This window comes from Ranitomeya imitator, chromosome 6 (assembly GCF_032444005.1).
Source record: "Ranitomeya imitator isolate aRanImi1 chromosome 6, aRanImi1.pri, whole genome shotgun sequence".
Taxonomy (NCBI): Eukaryota; Metazoa; Chordata; class Amphibia; order Anura; family Dendrobatidae; genus Ranitomeya; species Ranitomeya imitator.
Genome location: NC_091287.1, coordinates 567,139,407 through 567,155,650, shown reverse-complemented (window position 1 = coordinate 567,155,650; position 16,244 = coordinate 567,139,407). Strand labels below are relative to the sequence as shown.

The 16,244-nt window shown below is 48.3% G+C and overlaps 2 protein-coding genes across 5 annotated transcripts in view; one reads left to right on the top strand and one right to left on the bottom strand.

Moving 5' to 3' along the window:
- LOC138643509 (uncharacterized) overlaps positions 1–16,244 on the bottom strand; it is a 1,192,186-nt gene that overhangs the window by 1,012,996 nt on the left and 162,946 nt on the right. The gene's annotated exons all lie outside the window — the stretch shown is intronic.
- The window catches only part of LOC138643214 (multiple epidermal growth factor-like domains protein 6), a 191,545-nt gene that overhangs the window by 41,197 nt on the left and 134,104 nt on the right, over positions 1–16,244 (top strand). For 3 of the 4 annotated variants that reach the window (XM_069732065.1, XM_069732063.1, XM_069732062.1), the window contains 3 exons: positions 13,498–13,593; positions 14,084–14,179; positions 16,053–16,154. The exons of the other annotated variant lie outside the window; for it this stretch is intronic. In XM_069732065.1, the coding sequence (XP_069588166.1) occupies positions 13,498–13,593; positions 14,084–14,179; positions 16,053–16,154 (294 nt within the window). The remainder of the gene's footprint in view (positions 1–13,497; positions 13,594–14,083; positions 14,180–16,052; positions 16,155–16,244) is intronic. 4 annotated transcript variants of the gene reach the window in all.

Here is a 16,244-nt window from a genome sequence, read left to right as displayed (position 1 = left end):
ACTCCTGCCCCTTATTCTCCAGACTCCGGCCCCTTATTCCCCACACTCCTGCCCCTTGTTCTCCACACTCCTGCCCCTTATTCTCCAGACTCCTGCCCCTTATTCTCCACGCTCCAGCCCCATATTCTCCACACTCCTGCCCCTTATTCTCCACACTCCTGCCCCTTATTCTCCACACTCCTGCCCCTTATTGTACATGCTCCTGCCCCTTATTGTACATGCTCCTGCCCCTTATTCTCCAGACTCCTGCCCCTTATTCTCCACACTCCTGCCCCTTATTCTCCACGCTCCTGCCCCTTATTCTCCACGCTCCTGCCCCTTATACTCCTCACTCCTGCTCCTTATTCTCCAGACTCCTGCCCCTTATTCTCCAGACTCCTGCTCCTAATTCTCCACGCTCCAGCCCCTTATTCTCCACACGCCGGCCCCTTATTCCCCACACTCCTGCCCCTTATTCTCCACACTCCTGCCCCTTATACTCCTCACTCCTGCTCCTTATTCTCCAGACTCCTGCCCCTTATTCTCCAGACTCCTGCTCCTTATTCTCCACACTCCTGCCCCTTATTCTCCACGCTCCAGCCCCTTATTCTCCAGAGTCCCGCCGCTTATTCTCCAGACTCCCGCCCCTTATTCTCCACACTCCTGCCCCTTATTCTCCACACTCCTGCCCCTTATTCTCCACACTCCTGCCCCTTATACTCCACACTCCTGCCCCTTATTCTCCACACTCCTGCCCCTTATTCTCCACACTCCTGCCCCTTATACTCCTCACTCCTGCTCCCTATTCTCCACACTCCTGCCCCTTATTCTCCATGCTCCTGCCCGTTATTCTCCACTCTCCTGACCCTTATTCTCCACTCTCTTGACCCTTATTTTCCACGCTCCTGACCTTTATTCTCCACGCTTCTACCCCACATTCTACACGCTCCTGACCCATATTCTCCACTCTCCTGATTCTTATTCTCCACGCTCCTGCCCCATATTCTACACGCTCCTAATCCTTATTCTCCATGCTCCTGCCCCATATTCTACACGCCCCTAATCCTTATTCTCCACACTCCTGCCCCATATTCTCCACTCTCCTGACCCTTATACTCTATGCTCCTGCCCTTTATTCTCCACTCTCCTGACCCTTATTCTCCACACTCCTGCCCCTTATTCTCCACTCTCCTAACCCTTATACTCTATGCTCCTGCCCCTTATTCTCCACGCTCCTGCCCCTTAATCTCCACGCTTCTGCCCCTTATTCTCCACGTTCCTGGCCCTTTTGCTCCACACTTCTGCTCCTTATTCTCCACACAACTGCCCCATAGTCTACACGCTCCTAACCCTTATTCTCCACACTCCTGCCCCTTATCTCCATGCTCTTGACCCTTATTCTCTAGACTTCTGCCCCTTATTCTCCACACTCCTGACCCTTATTCTCCACACTCCTGCCCTTTTTTCTCCATGCTCCTGCCCTTTATTCTCCACGCACCTGCCCCTTATTCTCCATACTTCTACCCCTTATTCTCCACTCCTGATCCTTATTCCCACTGTCCTGACCCTTATTCTCAACGCTCCTGACCCTTATTCTTCATGCTCCTGACCCATATTCTCCACTCTCCTGACCCTTATTCTCCACGCTTCTTCCCCATATTCTACACGCTCCTGACCCTTATTCTCCACTTTCCTTACCCTTATACTCTACGCTCCTGCCCCTTATTCTCCACGCTTCTGCCCCTTATTCTCCACGCTCCTGCCCCTTATTCTCCACGCTCCTGACCCATAATCTACACGCTCCTAACCCTTATTCTCCACATTCCTGCCCCTTATCTCCACAATCTTGACCCTTATTCTCCACACTTCTGCCCCTTATTCTCCACGCTCCTGCCCCATATTCTACACAATCCTGCCCCTTATCTCCACGACCTTGACCCTTATTCTCTAGACTTCTGCCCCTTATTCACCACTCCCCTGACTCTTATTCTCCACACTCCTGCCCCTTATTCTCCACGCTCCTGCCCCTTATTCTCCACATTCCTGACCCTTATTCTCCACGCTCCTGCCCTATATTCTACATACTCCTTATCCTTATTCTCCACACTCCTGCCCCTTATCTCTACGCTCTTCACCCTTATTCTCTAGACTTCTGCCCCTTACTAACCACTCTCCTGAACCTTATTCTCCAGACTCCTGCACCTTATTCTCCACACTCCTGCTCCTTTTTCTCCAGACTCCTGTCCCTTATTCTCCAGACTCCTGACCCTTATTCGCCACACTTCTGTCCCTTATTCTCCAGATTCATGACCCTTATTCTCCATGCTCCTGCTCCTTATACTCCATGCTTCTGCCCTTTATTCTCCACTCTCCTGACCTTATTCTCCACGCTTCTGACCTTATTCTCCTCGCTCCTGACCCTTTTTCTCCACGCTCCTGCCCCATATTCTACACGCTCCTAATCCTTATTCTCCACACCCCTGCCCCTTATCTTCACGCTCTTGACCCTTATTCTCTTGACTTCTGACACTTATTCTCCACGCTCCTGCCTCTTATTCACCTCTCTCCTGAACCTTATTCTCCGCACTCCTGCCCCTTATTCTCCAGACTCCTGACCCTTATTCTCCACGCTCCTGCTCCTTATACTCCACGTTCCTGCTTCTTATTCTCCACACTCCTGACCCTTATTCTCCACACTCCAGCCCCTTATTCTCCAGACTCCTGCCCCTTATTCCTCACGCTCCAGCCCCTTATTCTCCACGCTCCAGCCCCTTATTCTCTACACTCCTGCCCCTTATTCTCCAGACTCCGGCCCCTTATTCCCCACACTCCTGCCCCTTGTTCTCCACACTCCTGCCCCTTATTCTCCAGACTCCTGCCCCTTATTCTCCACGCTCCAGCCCCATATTCTCCACACTCCTGCCCCTTATTCTCCACACTCCTGCCCCTTATTCTCCACACTCCAGCCCCTTATTCTCCAGACTCCTGCCCCTTATTCCTCACGCTCCAGCCCCTTATTCTCCACGCTCCAGCCCCTTATTCTCTACACTCCTGCCCCTTATTCTCCAGACTCCTGCCCCTTATTCTCCAGACTCCTGCCCCTTATTCTCCACACTCCTGCCCCTTATTCTCCACGCTCCTGCCCCTTATTCTCCACGCTCCTGCCCCTTATACTCCTCACTCCTGCTCCTTATTCTCCAGACTCCTGCCCCTTATTCTCCAGACTCCTGCTCCTAATTCTCCACGCTCCAGCCCCTTATTCTCCACACGCCGGCCCCTTATTCCCCACACTCCTGCCCCTTATTCTCCACACTCCTGCCCCTTATACTCCTCACTCCTGCTCCTTATTCTCCAGACTCCTGCCCCTTATTCTCCAGACTCCTGCTCCTTATTCTCCACACTCCTGCCCCTTATTCTCCACGCTCCAGCCCCTTATTCTCCAGAGTCCCGCCGCTTATTCTCCAGACTCCCGCCCCTTATTCTCCACACTCCTGCCCCTTATTCTCCACACTCCTGCCCCTTATTCTCCACACTCCTGCCCCTTATACTCCACACTCCTGCCCCTTATTCTCCACACTCCTGCCCCTTATTCTCCACACTCCTGCCCCTTATACTCCTCACTCCTGCTCCCTATTCTCCACACTCCTGCCCCTTATTCTCCATGCTCCTGCCCGTTATTCTCCACTCTCCTGACCCTTATTCTCCACTCTCTTGACCCTTATTTTCCACGCTCCTGACCTTTATTCTCCACGCTTCTACCCCACATTCTACACGCTCCTGACCCATATTCTCCACTCTCCTGATTCTTATTCTCCACGCTCCTGCCCCATATTCTACACGCTCCTAATCCTTATTCTCCATGCTCCTGCCCCATATTCTACACGCCCCTAATCCTTATTCTCCACACTCCTGCCCCATATTCTCCACTCTCCTGACCCTTATACTCTATGCTCCTGCCCTTTATTCTCCACTCTCCTGACCCTTATTCTCCACACTCCTGCCCCTTATTCTCCACTCTCCTAACCCTTATACTCTATGCTCCTGCCCCTTATTCTCCACGCTCCTGCCCCTTAATCTCCACGCTTCTGCCCCTTATTCTCCACGTTCCTGGCCCTTTTGCTCCACACTTCTGCTCCTTATTCTCCACACAACTGCCCCATAGTCTACACGCTCCTAACCCTTATTCTCCACACTCCTGCCCCTTATCTCCATGCTCTTGACCCTTATTCTCTAGACTTCTGCCCCTTATTCTCCACACTCCTGACCCTTATTCTCCACACTCCTGCCCTTTTTTCTCCATGCTCCTGCCCTTTATTCTCCACGCACCTGCCCCTTATTCTCCATACTTCTACCCCTTATTCTCCACTCCTGATCCTTATTCCCACTGTCCTGACCCTTATTCTCAACGCTCCTGACCCTTATTCTTCATGCTCCTGACCCATATTCTCCACTCTCCTGACCCTTATTCTCCACGCTTCTTCCCCATATTCTACACGCTCCTGACCCTTATTCTCCACTTTCCTTACCCTTATACTCTACGCTCCTGCCCCTTATTCTCCACGCTTCTGCCCCTTATTCTCCACGCTCCTGCCCCTTATTCTCCACGCTCCTGACCCATAATCTACACGCTCCTAACCCTTATTCTCCACATTCCTGCCCCTTATCTCCACAATCTTGACCCTTATTCTCCACACTTCTGCCCCTTATTCTCCACGCTCCTGCCCCATATTCTACACAATCCTGCCCCTTATCTCCACGACCTTGACCCTTATTCTCTAGACTTCTGCCCCTTATTCACCACTCCCCTGACTCTTATTCTCCACACTCCTGCCCCTTATTCTCCACGCTCCTGCCCCTTATTCTCCACATTCCTGACCCTTATTCTCCACGCTCCTGCCCTATATTCTACATACTCCTTATCCTTATTCTCCACACTCCTGCCCCTTATCTCTACGCTCTTCACCCTTATTCTCTAGACTTCTGCCCCTTACTAACCACTCTCCTGAACCTTATTCTCCAGACTCCTGCACCTTATTCTCCACACTCCTGCTCCTTTTTCTCCAGACTCCTGTCCCTTATTCTCCAGACTCCTGACCCTTATTCGCCACACTTCTGTCCCTTATTCTCCAGATTCATGACCCTTATTCTCCATGCTCCTGCTCCTTATACTCCATGCTTCTGCCCTTTATTCTCCACTCTCCTGACCTTATTCTCCACGCTTCTGACCTTATTCTCCTCGCTCCTGACCCTTTTTCTCCACGCTCCTGCCCCATATTCTACACGCTCCTAATCCTTATTCTCCACACCCCTGCCCCTTATCTTCACGCTCTTGACCCTTATTCTCTTGACTTCTGACCCTTATTCTCCACGCTCCTGACACTTATTCTCCACGCTCCTGCCTCTTATTCACCTCTCTCCTGAACCTTATTCTCCGCACTCCTGCCCCTTATTCTCCAGACTCCTGACCCTTATTCTCCACGCTCCTGCTCCTTATACTCCACGTTCCTGCTTCTTATTCTCCACACTCCTGACCCTTATTCTCCCCCTTCCTGACCCTTATTCTCCTCGCTTCTGCCACTTATTCTCCACTCTCTTGCCTCTTATTCTCTAGACTCCTGACCCTTATTCTCCACGCTCCTGCCCCACATTCTACACGCTCCTAACCCTTATTTTACACACTCCTGCCCCTTATTCTCCACTCTCCTAATCCTTATTCTCCACACCCCTGCCCCTTATTCTCCACGCTCCTGACACTTATTCTCCCCTCTTCTGCCTCTTATTCACCACTCTCCTGAACCTTATTCTCCACGCTCCTGCCCAATATTCTACACGCTCATAGTAACATAGTAACATAGTAACATAGTTAGTAAGGCCGAAATAAGACATTTGTCCATCCAGTTCAGCCTATATTCCATCATAATAAATCCCCAGATCTACGTCCTTCTATGGAACCTAATAATTGTATGATACAATATTGTTCTGCTCCAGGAAGACATCCAGGCCTCTCTTGAACCCCTCGACTGAGTTCGCCATCACCACCTCCTCAGGCAAGCAATTACAGATTCTCACTGCCCTAACAGTAAAGAATCCTCTTCTATGTTGGTGGAAAAACCTTCTCTCCTCCAGACGCAAAGAATGCCCCCTTGTGCCCGTCACCTTCCTTGGTATAAACAGATCCTCAGCGAGATATTTGTATTGTCCCCTTATATACTTATACATGGTTATTAGATTGCCCCTCATTCGTCTTTTTTCTAGACTAAATAATCCTAATTTCGCTAATCTATCTGGGTATTGCAGTTCTCCCATCCCCTTTATTAATTTTGTTGCCCTCCTTTGTACTCTCTCTAGTTCTATTATATCCTTCCTGAGCACCGGTGCCCAAAACTGGACACAGTACTCCATGTGCGGTCTAACTAGGGATTTGTACAGAGGCAGTATAATGCTCTCATCATGTGTATCAAGACCTCTTTTAATGCACCCCATGATCCTGTTTGCCTTGGCAGCTGCTGCCTGGCACTGGCTGCTCCAGGTAAGTTTATCATTAACTAGGATCCCCAAGTCCTTCTCCCTGTCAGATTTACCCAGTGGTTTCCCATTCAGTGTGTAATGGTGATATTGATTCCTTCTTCCCATGTGTATAACCATACATTTATCATTGTTAAACCTCATCTGCCACCTTTCAACCCAAGTTTCCAACTTATTCAGATCATCTGTAGCAGAATACTATCTTCTCTTGTATTAACTGCTTTACATAGTTTTGTATCATCTGCAAATATCGATATTTTACTGTGTAAACCTTCTACCAGATCATTAATGAATATGTTGAAGAGAACAGGTCCCAATACTGACCCCTGCGGTACCCCACTGGTCACAGCGACCCAGTTAGAGACTATACCATTTATAACCACCCTCTGCTTTCTATCACTAAGCCAGTTACTAACCCATTTACACACATTTTCCCCCAGACCAAGCATTCTCATTTTGTGTACCAACCTCTTGTGCGGCACGGTATCAAACGCTTTGGAAAAATCGAGATATACCACGTCCAATGACTCACCGTGGTCCAGCCTATAGCTTACCTCTTCATAGAAACTGATTAGATTGGTTTGACAGGAGCGATTTCTCATAAACCCATGCTGATATGGAGTTAAACAGTTATTCTCATGGAGATAATCCAGAATAACATCCCTCAGAAACCCTTCAAATATTTTACCAACAATAGAGGTTAGACTCACTGGCCTATAATTTCCAGGTTCACTTTTAGAGCCCTTTTTGAATATTGGCACCACATTTGCTATGCGCCAATCCTGCGGAACAGACCCTGTCGCTATAGAGTCCCTAAAAATAAGAAATAATGGTTTATCTATTACATTACTTAGTTCTCTTAGTACTCGTGGGTGTATGCCATCCGGACCCGGAGATTTATCTATTTTAATCTTATTTAGCCGGTTTCGCACCTCTTCTTGGGTTAGATTGGTGACCCTTAATATAGGGTTTTCATTGTTTCTTGGGATTTCACCTAGCATTTCATTTTCCACCGTGAATACCGTGGAGAAGAAGGTGTTTAATATGTTAGCTTTTTCCTCGTCATCTACAACCATTCTTTCCTCACTATTTTTTAAGGGGCCTACATTTTCAGTTTTTATTCTTTTACTATTGATATAGTTGAAGAACAGTTTGGGATTAGTTTTACTCTCCTTAGCAATGTGCTTCTCTGTTTCCTTTTTGGCAGCTTTAATTAGTTTTTTAGATAAAGTATTTTTCTCCCTATAGTTTTTTTGAGCTTCAATGGTGCCATCCTGCTTTAGTAGTGCAAATGCTTTCTTTTTACTGTTAATTGCCTGCCTTACTTCTTTGTTTAGCCACATTGGGTTTTTCCTATTTCTAGTCTTTTTATTCCCACAAGGTATAAACCGCTTACACTGCCTATTTAGGATGTTCTTAAACATTTCCCATTTATTATCTGTATTCTTATTTCTGAGGATATTGTCCCAGTCTACCAGATTAAGGGCATCTCTAAGCTGGTCAAACTTTGCCTTCCTAAAGTTCAGTGTTTTTGTGACTCCCTGACAAGTCCCCCTAGTGAAAGACAGGTGAAACTGTACAATATTGTGGTCGCTATTTCCTAGATGCCCAACCACCTGCAGATTTGTTATTCTGTCAGGTCTATTAGATAGTATTAGGTCTAAAAGTGCTGCTCCTCTGGTTGGATTCTGCACCAATTGTGAAAGATAATTTTTCTTGGTTATTAGCAGAAACCTGTTGCCTTTATGGGTTTCACAGGTTTCTGTTTCCCAGTTAATATCCGGGTAGTTAAAGTCCCCCATAACCAGGACCTCATAATGGGTTGCAGCTTCATCTATCTGCTTTAGAAGTAGACTTTCCATGCTTTCTGTTATATTTGGGGGTTTGTAACAGACCCCAATGAGAATTTTGTTACCATTTTTCCCTCCATGAATTTCGACCCATATGGACTCGACATCCTCATTTCCTTCGCTAATATCCTCCCTTAAAGTGGACTTTAGACAAGACTTTACATAGAGACAAACCCCTCCTCCTCTCCGATTTTTACGATCCTTTCTAAACAGACTGTAACCCTGTAAGTTAACTGCCCAGTCATAGCTTTCATCTAACCATGTCTCGGTTATTCCCACTATGTCAAAGTTACCTGTAGATATTTCTGCTTCTAGTTCTTCCATCTTGTTTGTCAGGCTTCTGGCGTTTGCGAGCATGCAGTTTAGAGGATTTTGTTTTGTTCCAATCTCCTCACTGTGGATTGTTTTAGAAATGTTCTTACCTCCCTTCTGAGTATGTTTTCCTGGGTCTTCTTTGTTCAAGTCTAATGTTTTTCTTCCCGTCCCCTCTTCTTTTAGTTTAACGCCCTCCTGATGAGTGTAGCGAGTCTTCTGGCGAATGTGTGTTTCCCAGGTTTGTTGAGGTGTAGTCCGTCTCTGGCGAGGAGTCCATCGTACAAGTAATTCACACCGTGGTCCAGGAATCCGAATCCTTGTTGTCTGCACCATCGTCTTAGCCAGTTGTTTGCATCAAGGATCCTGTTCCATCTCCTGGTGCCATGCCCGTCTACTGGAAGGATAGAAGAAAAAACTACCTGTGCATCCAGTTCCTTTACTTACTTCCCCAACTCTTCAAAGTCCTTGCAGATTGTCGGTAGGTCCTTCCTTGCCGTGTCATTGGTGCCAACATGTATCAGAAGAAATGGGTGGACGTCCTTGGAGCTGAAGAGCTTTGGTATCCTATCGGTCACATCCTTGATCATCGCACCTGGAAGGCAGCATACTTCTCTTGCAGTTATGTCCGGTCTGCAGATGGCTGCTTCGGTGCCTCTCAGTAGTGAGTCTCCCACCACCACCACTCTTCGTTGCTTCTTGGCTGTACTTTTTGCTGTCACTTGTTGCTGTGTGCCCTTTTCTTTTTTGCTTGCTGGTATTGCTTCATTCTTAGGTGTGCCATCTTCATCCTCTACAAAGATTTGATATCGGTTCTTCAGTTGTGTGGTTGGTGATTTCTCCATGGTCTTCTTGCTTCTTTTGGTCACATGCTTCCACTCATCTGCTTTTGGAGGTTCTCTGACACTTTTTTCACCTTCTGTGACCAGTAGAGATGCTTCTGTTCTGTCTAGAAAGTCTTCATTCTCTTTGATGAGTTTCAAAGTTGCTATTCTTTCTTCCAGACCCCGCACCTTTTCTTCTAAAAGGGCCACTAGTCTACACTTCTGACAGGTGAAATTTAATTCTTCTTCTGGTCGATCTGTGAACATGTAGCACATGCTGCAGCTCACCATGTAGGTTGTCACATCTGCCATGTTGCTCCTAGATCCTGCTGACTTGCTGTGTGTTTTCCTTCTTGTGTAATCTACTCAGCCAAGCTCTCTTGCAATAATATCCTACAGGCAAAAATTCGATCTTCTTGCTGAGGGAGACTTTTTGCTTTTCCCAGAAGGCACCTGGAATATGCAAATTATCCTCCTCAAGCTTGAATCCTTGTTCTCAACACTCCCTAACCTTATTCTCCATGCTCCTGCCCCTTATTCTCCACTCTCCTGACCCTTATTCTCCACACTCCTGACCCTTATTCTCCATGCTCCTGACCCTTATTCTCCACACTCCTGCCCCTTATCTCTATGCTCTTCACCCTTATTCTCTGGACTTCTGCCCCTTATTTTCCGCGCTCCTGACACTTATTCTCCATGCTCCTGCCCCTTATTCACCACTCTCCTGAACCTTATTCTCCACGCTCCTTCCCCTTATTCTCCAGACTCCTGCACCTTATTCTCCATACTCCTGCTCCTTTTTCTCCAGACTCCTGCCCCTTATTCTCCAGACTCCTGCCCCTTATTCTCCACGCTTCTGCCACTTATTTTCCACGCTCCTGACACTTATTCTCCACGCTCCTGACACTTATTCTCCACGCTCCTGACCATTATTCTCCACGCTCCTGCCCAATATTCTACACGCTCTTAACCCTTATTCTCCACACTCCTGCCCCTTAAGTCCACGCTCTTGACCATTTTTCTCTAGACTTCTGCCCCTTATTCTCCAGACTCCTGCACCTTATTCTCCACACTTCTGTCCCTTATTCTCCAGATTCCTGACCCTTATTCTCCATGCTCCTGCTCCTTATACTCCACGCTCCTGCCCCTTATTATCCACTCTCCTGACCTTATTCTCCACGCTTCTGACCTTATTCTCCTCGCTCCTGACCCTTATTCTCCACGCTCCTGCCCCATATTCTGCACGCTCCTAATCCTTATTCTCCACACTCCTGCCCCTTATCTTCACGCTCTTGACCATTATTCTCTTGACTTCTGCCCCTTATTCTCCACGCTCCTGACACTTATTCTCCACGCTCCTGCCTCTTATTCACTAGACTCCTGCCCCTTATTCTCCAGACTCCTGCCCCTTATTCTCCACACTCCTGACTAGTGTTGAGCGATACCGTCCGATACTTGAAAGTATCGGTATCGGATAGTATCGGCCGATACCCGAAAAATATCGGATATCGCCGATACCGATATCCGATACCAATACAAGTCAATGGGACATCAAGTATCGGAATGTATCCTCATGGATCCCAGGGTCTGAAGGAGAGGAAACTCTCCTTCAGGCCCTGGGATCCATATTAAAGTGTAAAATAAAGAATTAAAATAAAAAATATTGTTATATTCACCTCTCCGGCGGCCCCTGGACATCAGCGGGAGGATCCGGCGTCCGGCACGGCTTCTTTCTTCAAAATGCGCGCCTTTAGGACCTGTGGAATGACGTCCCGGCTTCTGATTGGTCGCGTGCCGCCCATGTGACCGCCACGCGACCAATCAGAAGCCGCGACGTCATTCCTCAGGTCCTAGAAGGCGCTCATTCTAGGACTTTAGCTGAGGAATGACGTCGCGGCTTCTGATTGGTCGCGTGGCGGTCACATGGGCGGCACGCGACCAATCAGAAGCCGGGACGTCATTCCACAGGTCCTGAAGGCGCGCATTTTGAAGAAAGAAGCCGTGCCGGACGCCGGATCCTCCCGCTGATGTCCAGGGGCCGCCGGAGAGGTGAATATAACAATATTTTTTATTTTAATTCTTTATTTTACACTTCCGATACCGATACCCGATATCACAAAAATATCGGATCTCGGTATCGGAATTCCGATACCGCAAGTATCGGCCGATACCCGATACTTGCGGTATCGGAATGCTCAACACTACTCCTGACCCTTATTCTCCACACTCCTGCCCCTTATTCTCCAGACTCCTGCCCCTTATTCTCCACACTCCTACCCCTTATTCTCCACACTTCTGACCCTTATTCTCCACACTTCTGCCCCTTATTCTCCATGCTCCTGCTTCTTATTCTCCACACTTCTGACCCTTATTCTCCACACTTCTGACCCTTATTCTCCAGACTCCGGCCCCTTATTCTCCAGACTCCTGCCCCTTATTCTCCACACTTCTGCCCCTTATTCTCCATGCTCCTGCTTCTTATACTCCACACTCCTGCCCCTTATTCTCCACACTTCTGACCCTTATTCTCCAGACTCCGGCCCCTTATTCTCCAGACTCCTGCCCCTTATTCTCCACACTTCTGCCCCTTATTCTCCATGCTCCTGCTTCTTATTCTCCACGCTCCTGACACTTATTCTCCACACTTCTGACCCTTATTCTCCACACTCCTGCCCCTTATTCTCCACACTTCTGACCCTTATTCTCCGCACTCCTACCCCTTATTCTCCACACTTCTGACCCTTATTCTCCACACTTCTGCCCCTTATTCTCCATGCTCCTGCTTCTTATTCTCCACACTTCTGACCCTTATTCTCCACACTTCTGACCCTTATTCTCCACACTCCTGCCCCTTATTCTCCACACTTCTGACCCTTATTCTCCACACTCCTGACCCTTATTCTCCACACTCCTGCCCCTTATTCTCCACACTTCTGACCCTTATTCTCCACACTTCTGCCCCTTATTCTCCATGCTCCTGCTTCTTATTCTCCACACTTCTGACCCTTATTCTCCACACTTCTGACCCTTATTCTCCACACTCCTGCCCCTTATTCTCCACACTTCTGACCCTTATTCTCCACACTCCTGTCCCTTATTCTCCATGCTCCTGCTTCTTATTCTCCACACTTCTGACCCTTATTCTCCACGCTCCTGCCCAATATTCTACGCACTCCTAACCCTTATTCTCCACTCTCCTGCCCCTTATGTCCTCGCTCTTGACCCTTATTCTCTAGACTTCTGCCCCTTATTCTCCAGACTCTTGCACCTTATTCTCCACACTTCTACTCCTTATTCTCCACCTTCCTGACTTTATTCTCCATGCTCCTGACTCTTATTCTCCACGCTTCTACCTCTTATTTTCCATGCTTCTGCCCCTTATTCTCACCGCCCATGACCCTTATGATCCACGCTCATGACCCTTATTCTCCCTTCTCCTGACCCTTATTCTCCTCGCTTCTGCCACTCCCCTTGTATAGGGGGCAAATCGTAACTGATGGCCACCCATTCTTGTCTCATCAGTGTTCGGAGCCATCACATTTTCTGGGTTTTGTCGGTTTTTCAGCCGTGATCTCAGGTTCTCATTGGGTTGAGATCTGTGGAGTTTCTGACCAAGGACCCTAAATGTCAGCAATTTGTTCTCTGAGACAATTAGTTCTCACTTTCACCTTGTGACTGGTCTCCATCTATTCGCACCTTGACAAACTGTACTGGGCAGGAATGGAGATCATTGACTCCAGATAACCCTTTGCTTTACTCCAGTTACATCCAAAGCAGCAAAATTCTGTTTGTTTTTCCTTGCAAACTACTATGCATCCTGCTGCTCTTATGCAGAAGACAATGGATGAAGCCCCAATCACACAAGGAGCAGGTAAGCACCACAGACCGAGGGAACGGTTCCTACAGCTCTGGATGTGACTGGAGGATCAGACTTCATGTATCCCACTGTTGCTGAAACAATTATAATCTGTCAGGTCCTGTGTGATAACGCTGCTTCTCTCCTGCAGCGGTCTGCAACCTGCCATGTGCTAATGGCGGACGATGCGTGGCCCCGGAGACGTGCCAGTGTCTGTCAGGATACAGCGGAGAACAATGTCTGACACGTACGTGCAGCTCTGCAGCATGGAAACATGCAGGATATACTGTAGATATCACCTGCAGTCCTATGTAACACCACAGATAACACAGTGATAACTCTGAGTACAGATAATGTAGTAGATGTCACCTGCAGTCCTATGTAACACCACAGATAACACAGTGATAACTCTCTGAGTACAGATAATGTAGTAGATGTCACCTGCAGTCCTATGTAACCCCACAGATAACACAGTGATAACTCTCTGAGTACAGATAATGTAGTAGATGTCACCTGCAGTCCTATGTAACCCCACAGATAACACAGTGATAACTCTCTGAGTACAGATAATGTAGTAGATGTCACCTGCAGTCCTATGTAACACCACAGATAACACAGTGATATATCTCTATATACAGATAACGTAGTAGATTTTACTTGCAGTCCTATGTAAGATCATGTGTGTGATGTTCCCACTGTGTATGGATAGTCCTGCTGACCTCTGCCTCTCTTTTCAGCTCTCTGTTCTCCCCTTTGCCAGAATGGAGGGAGATGCATTGATGTGAACAGCTGTGTGTGCCCCAGTGGGTGGCTCGGTGCTCGCTGTCAGATAGGTGAGGATCACCCTTCTTTTTTCGGGTGTTGTCCATTGCCCATTGATTGTTCCTTCCATGATTCCTCCCCTTCCGTGATTCCTCCCCTTCTGTGATTACTCCCCTTCCATGATTCTCCTTTCCGTGATTCCTGCCCTTCCATGATTCCTCCCCTTCCGTGATTCCTCCCTTTCCGTGATTCCTCCCTTTCCGTGATTCCTCCCCTTCAATGATTCCCCCATTCCGTGATTCCCCCTTTCCTTGATTCCTCTCCATCCGTGATTCCTCCTCTTCCGTGATTCCCCCTTACATGATTCCCCCTTTCCGTGATTCCTGCCCTTCCATGATTCCTCCCCTTCCGTGATTCCTCCCTTTCCGTGATTCGTCCCCTTCAATGATTCCCCCATTCCGTGATTCCCCCTTTCCTTGATTCCTCTCCATCCGTGATTCCTCCTCTTCCGTGATTCCCCCTTCCATGATTCCCCCTTTCTGTGATTCCTCCCCTTCCATGATTCCTCCCCTTCCGTAATTCCGCCTTCTGTGATTCCTCCCCTTCCGTGATTCCGCCTTCTGTGATTCCTCCCCTTCTGTTATTCCGCCTTCTATGATTCCTCCCCTTCCGTGATTCCCCCCTTTCGTGATTCCCCCTTTCCATTATTCCCACCTACAGTGATTCCTCCCTTCTGTGTTTTTCCTCCTTCCGTGATTCCTTTCCTTCCATAATTCCCCTCCTTCTGTGATTTCCCCCTTTCATGTTTCCTCCCTTCTGTGATTCCCCCTTTCCGTGATTCCTCCCCTTCTATGATTCCTCCCCTTCCATTATTCCCCCTTTCTGTGATTCCTCCCCTTCCGTGATTCCTCCCTTCCGTGATTCCTCCCTTACGTGATTCCCCCATTCCGTGATTCCCCCATTCCGTGATTCCCCTTTCCATGATTCCCCCTTTCTGTGATTCCTCCCCTTCCATGATTCCTCCCCTTCCGTGATTCCGCCTTCTGTGATTCCTCCCTTTTCGTGATTCCTTCCCTTCCATGATTCCCCCTTTCCTTAATTCCTCCCCTTCCGTGATTCCCGCCTTTTGTGATTTCCCCTTTCCGTTATTCCCACCTTCAGTGATTCCTCCCTTCCGTGTTTTTCCCCCTTCCGTGATTCCTTCCCTTCCATAATTCCCCTCCTTCCGTGATATCCCTTTCATGTTTCCTCCTTCCGTGATTTCTCCCCTTCTGTGATTCCCCCTTCCATGATTCCCCTTTCCGTGATTCCTGCCCTTCCATGATTCCTCCCCTTCTGTGATTCCTCCCCTTCCATGATTCCCCCTTTCCATGATTCCTCCCCTTCTGTGATTCCTGCCCTTCCATGATTCCTCCCCTTCTGTGATTCCTCCCCTTCCATGATTCCCCCTTTCCATGATTCCTCCCCTTCCGTGATTCCCGCCTTTCGTGATTACCCCTTTCCGTTATTCCCACCTTCAGTGATTCCTCCCTTCCGTGATTTTCCCCCTTCTGTGATTCCTTCCCTTCCATAATTCCCCTCCTTCCGTGATATCCCCCTTTCATGTTTCCCCTTCCGTGATTTCCCCTTTCATGATTCCCCCTTTCTGTGATTCCCACTTTCAGTGATTCTCCCCCTTTCATGTTTCCCCCTTCCGTGATTTCCCCCTTCCGTGAGTCCTCCGTGCCTGTATCCTGTGCTCTTGCAGGAGATGACAGGTAAACATTACTCCCCATAACACAGAATGGAGTGCCTGTGTAAGCCTCCAACATCCCTAACATCCCTGATCCTTCAGAGCAGCGCTCATAATTCTGCTGTTGTCACTGGGATCAGTAAGCAGTGTGTGGGTTTGCAGGCTGCTCCCCCCCCTGATTGACTGATTTCTGGAATCACCTCTTCTTGCAGAGCCCTTCCGGTGTGAAAAGCCCTGTGTGAATGGCGGCCGGTGCTCAGGATACAACGTGTGCCGCTGTCCCGTAGGATTCCTGGGAGCGCAGTGCGAGGCCGGTGAGGATCTCTATATGTCTGTGTCTGCTGTTCGCCAGGAGATTATCACATCTGGCAGGAAAGAATCCGCACCACCGCTCAGTGCCAGTC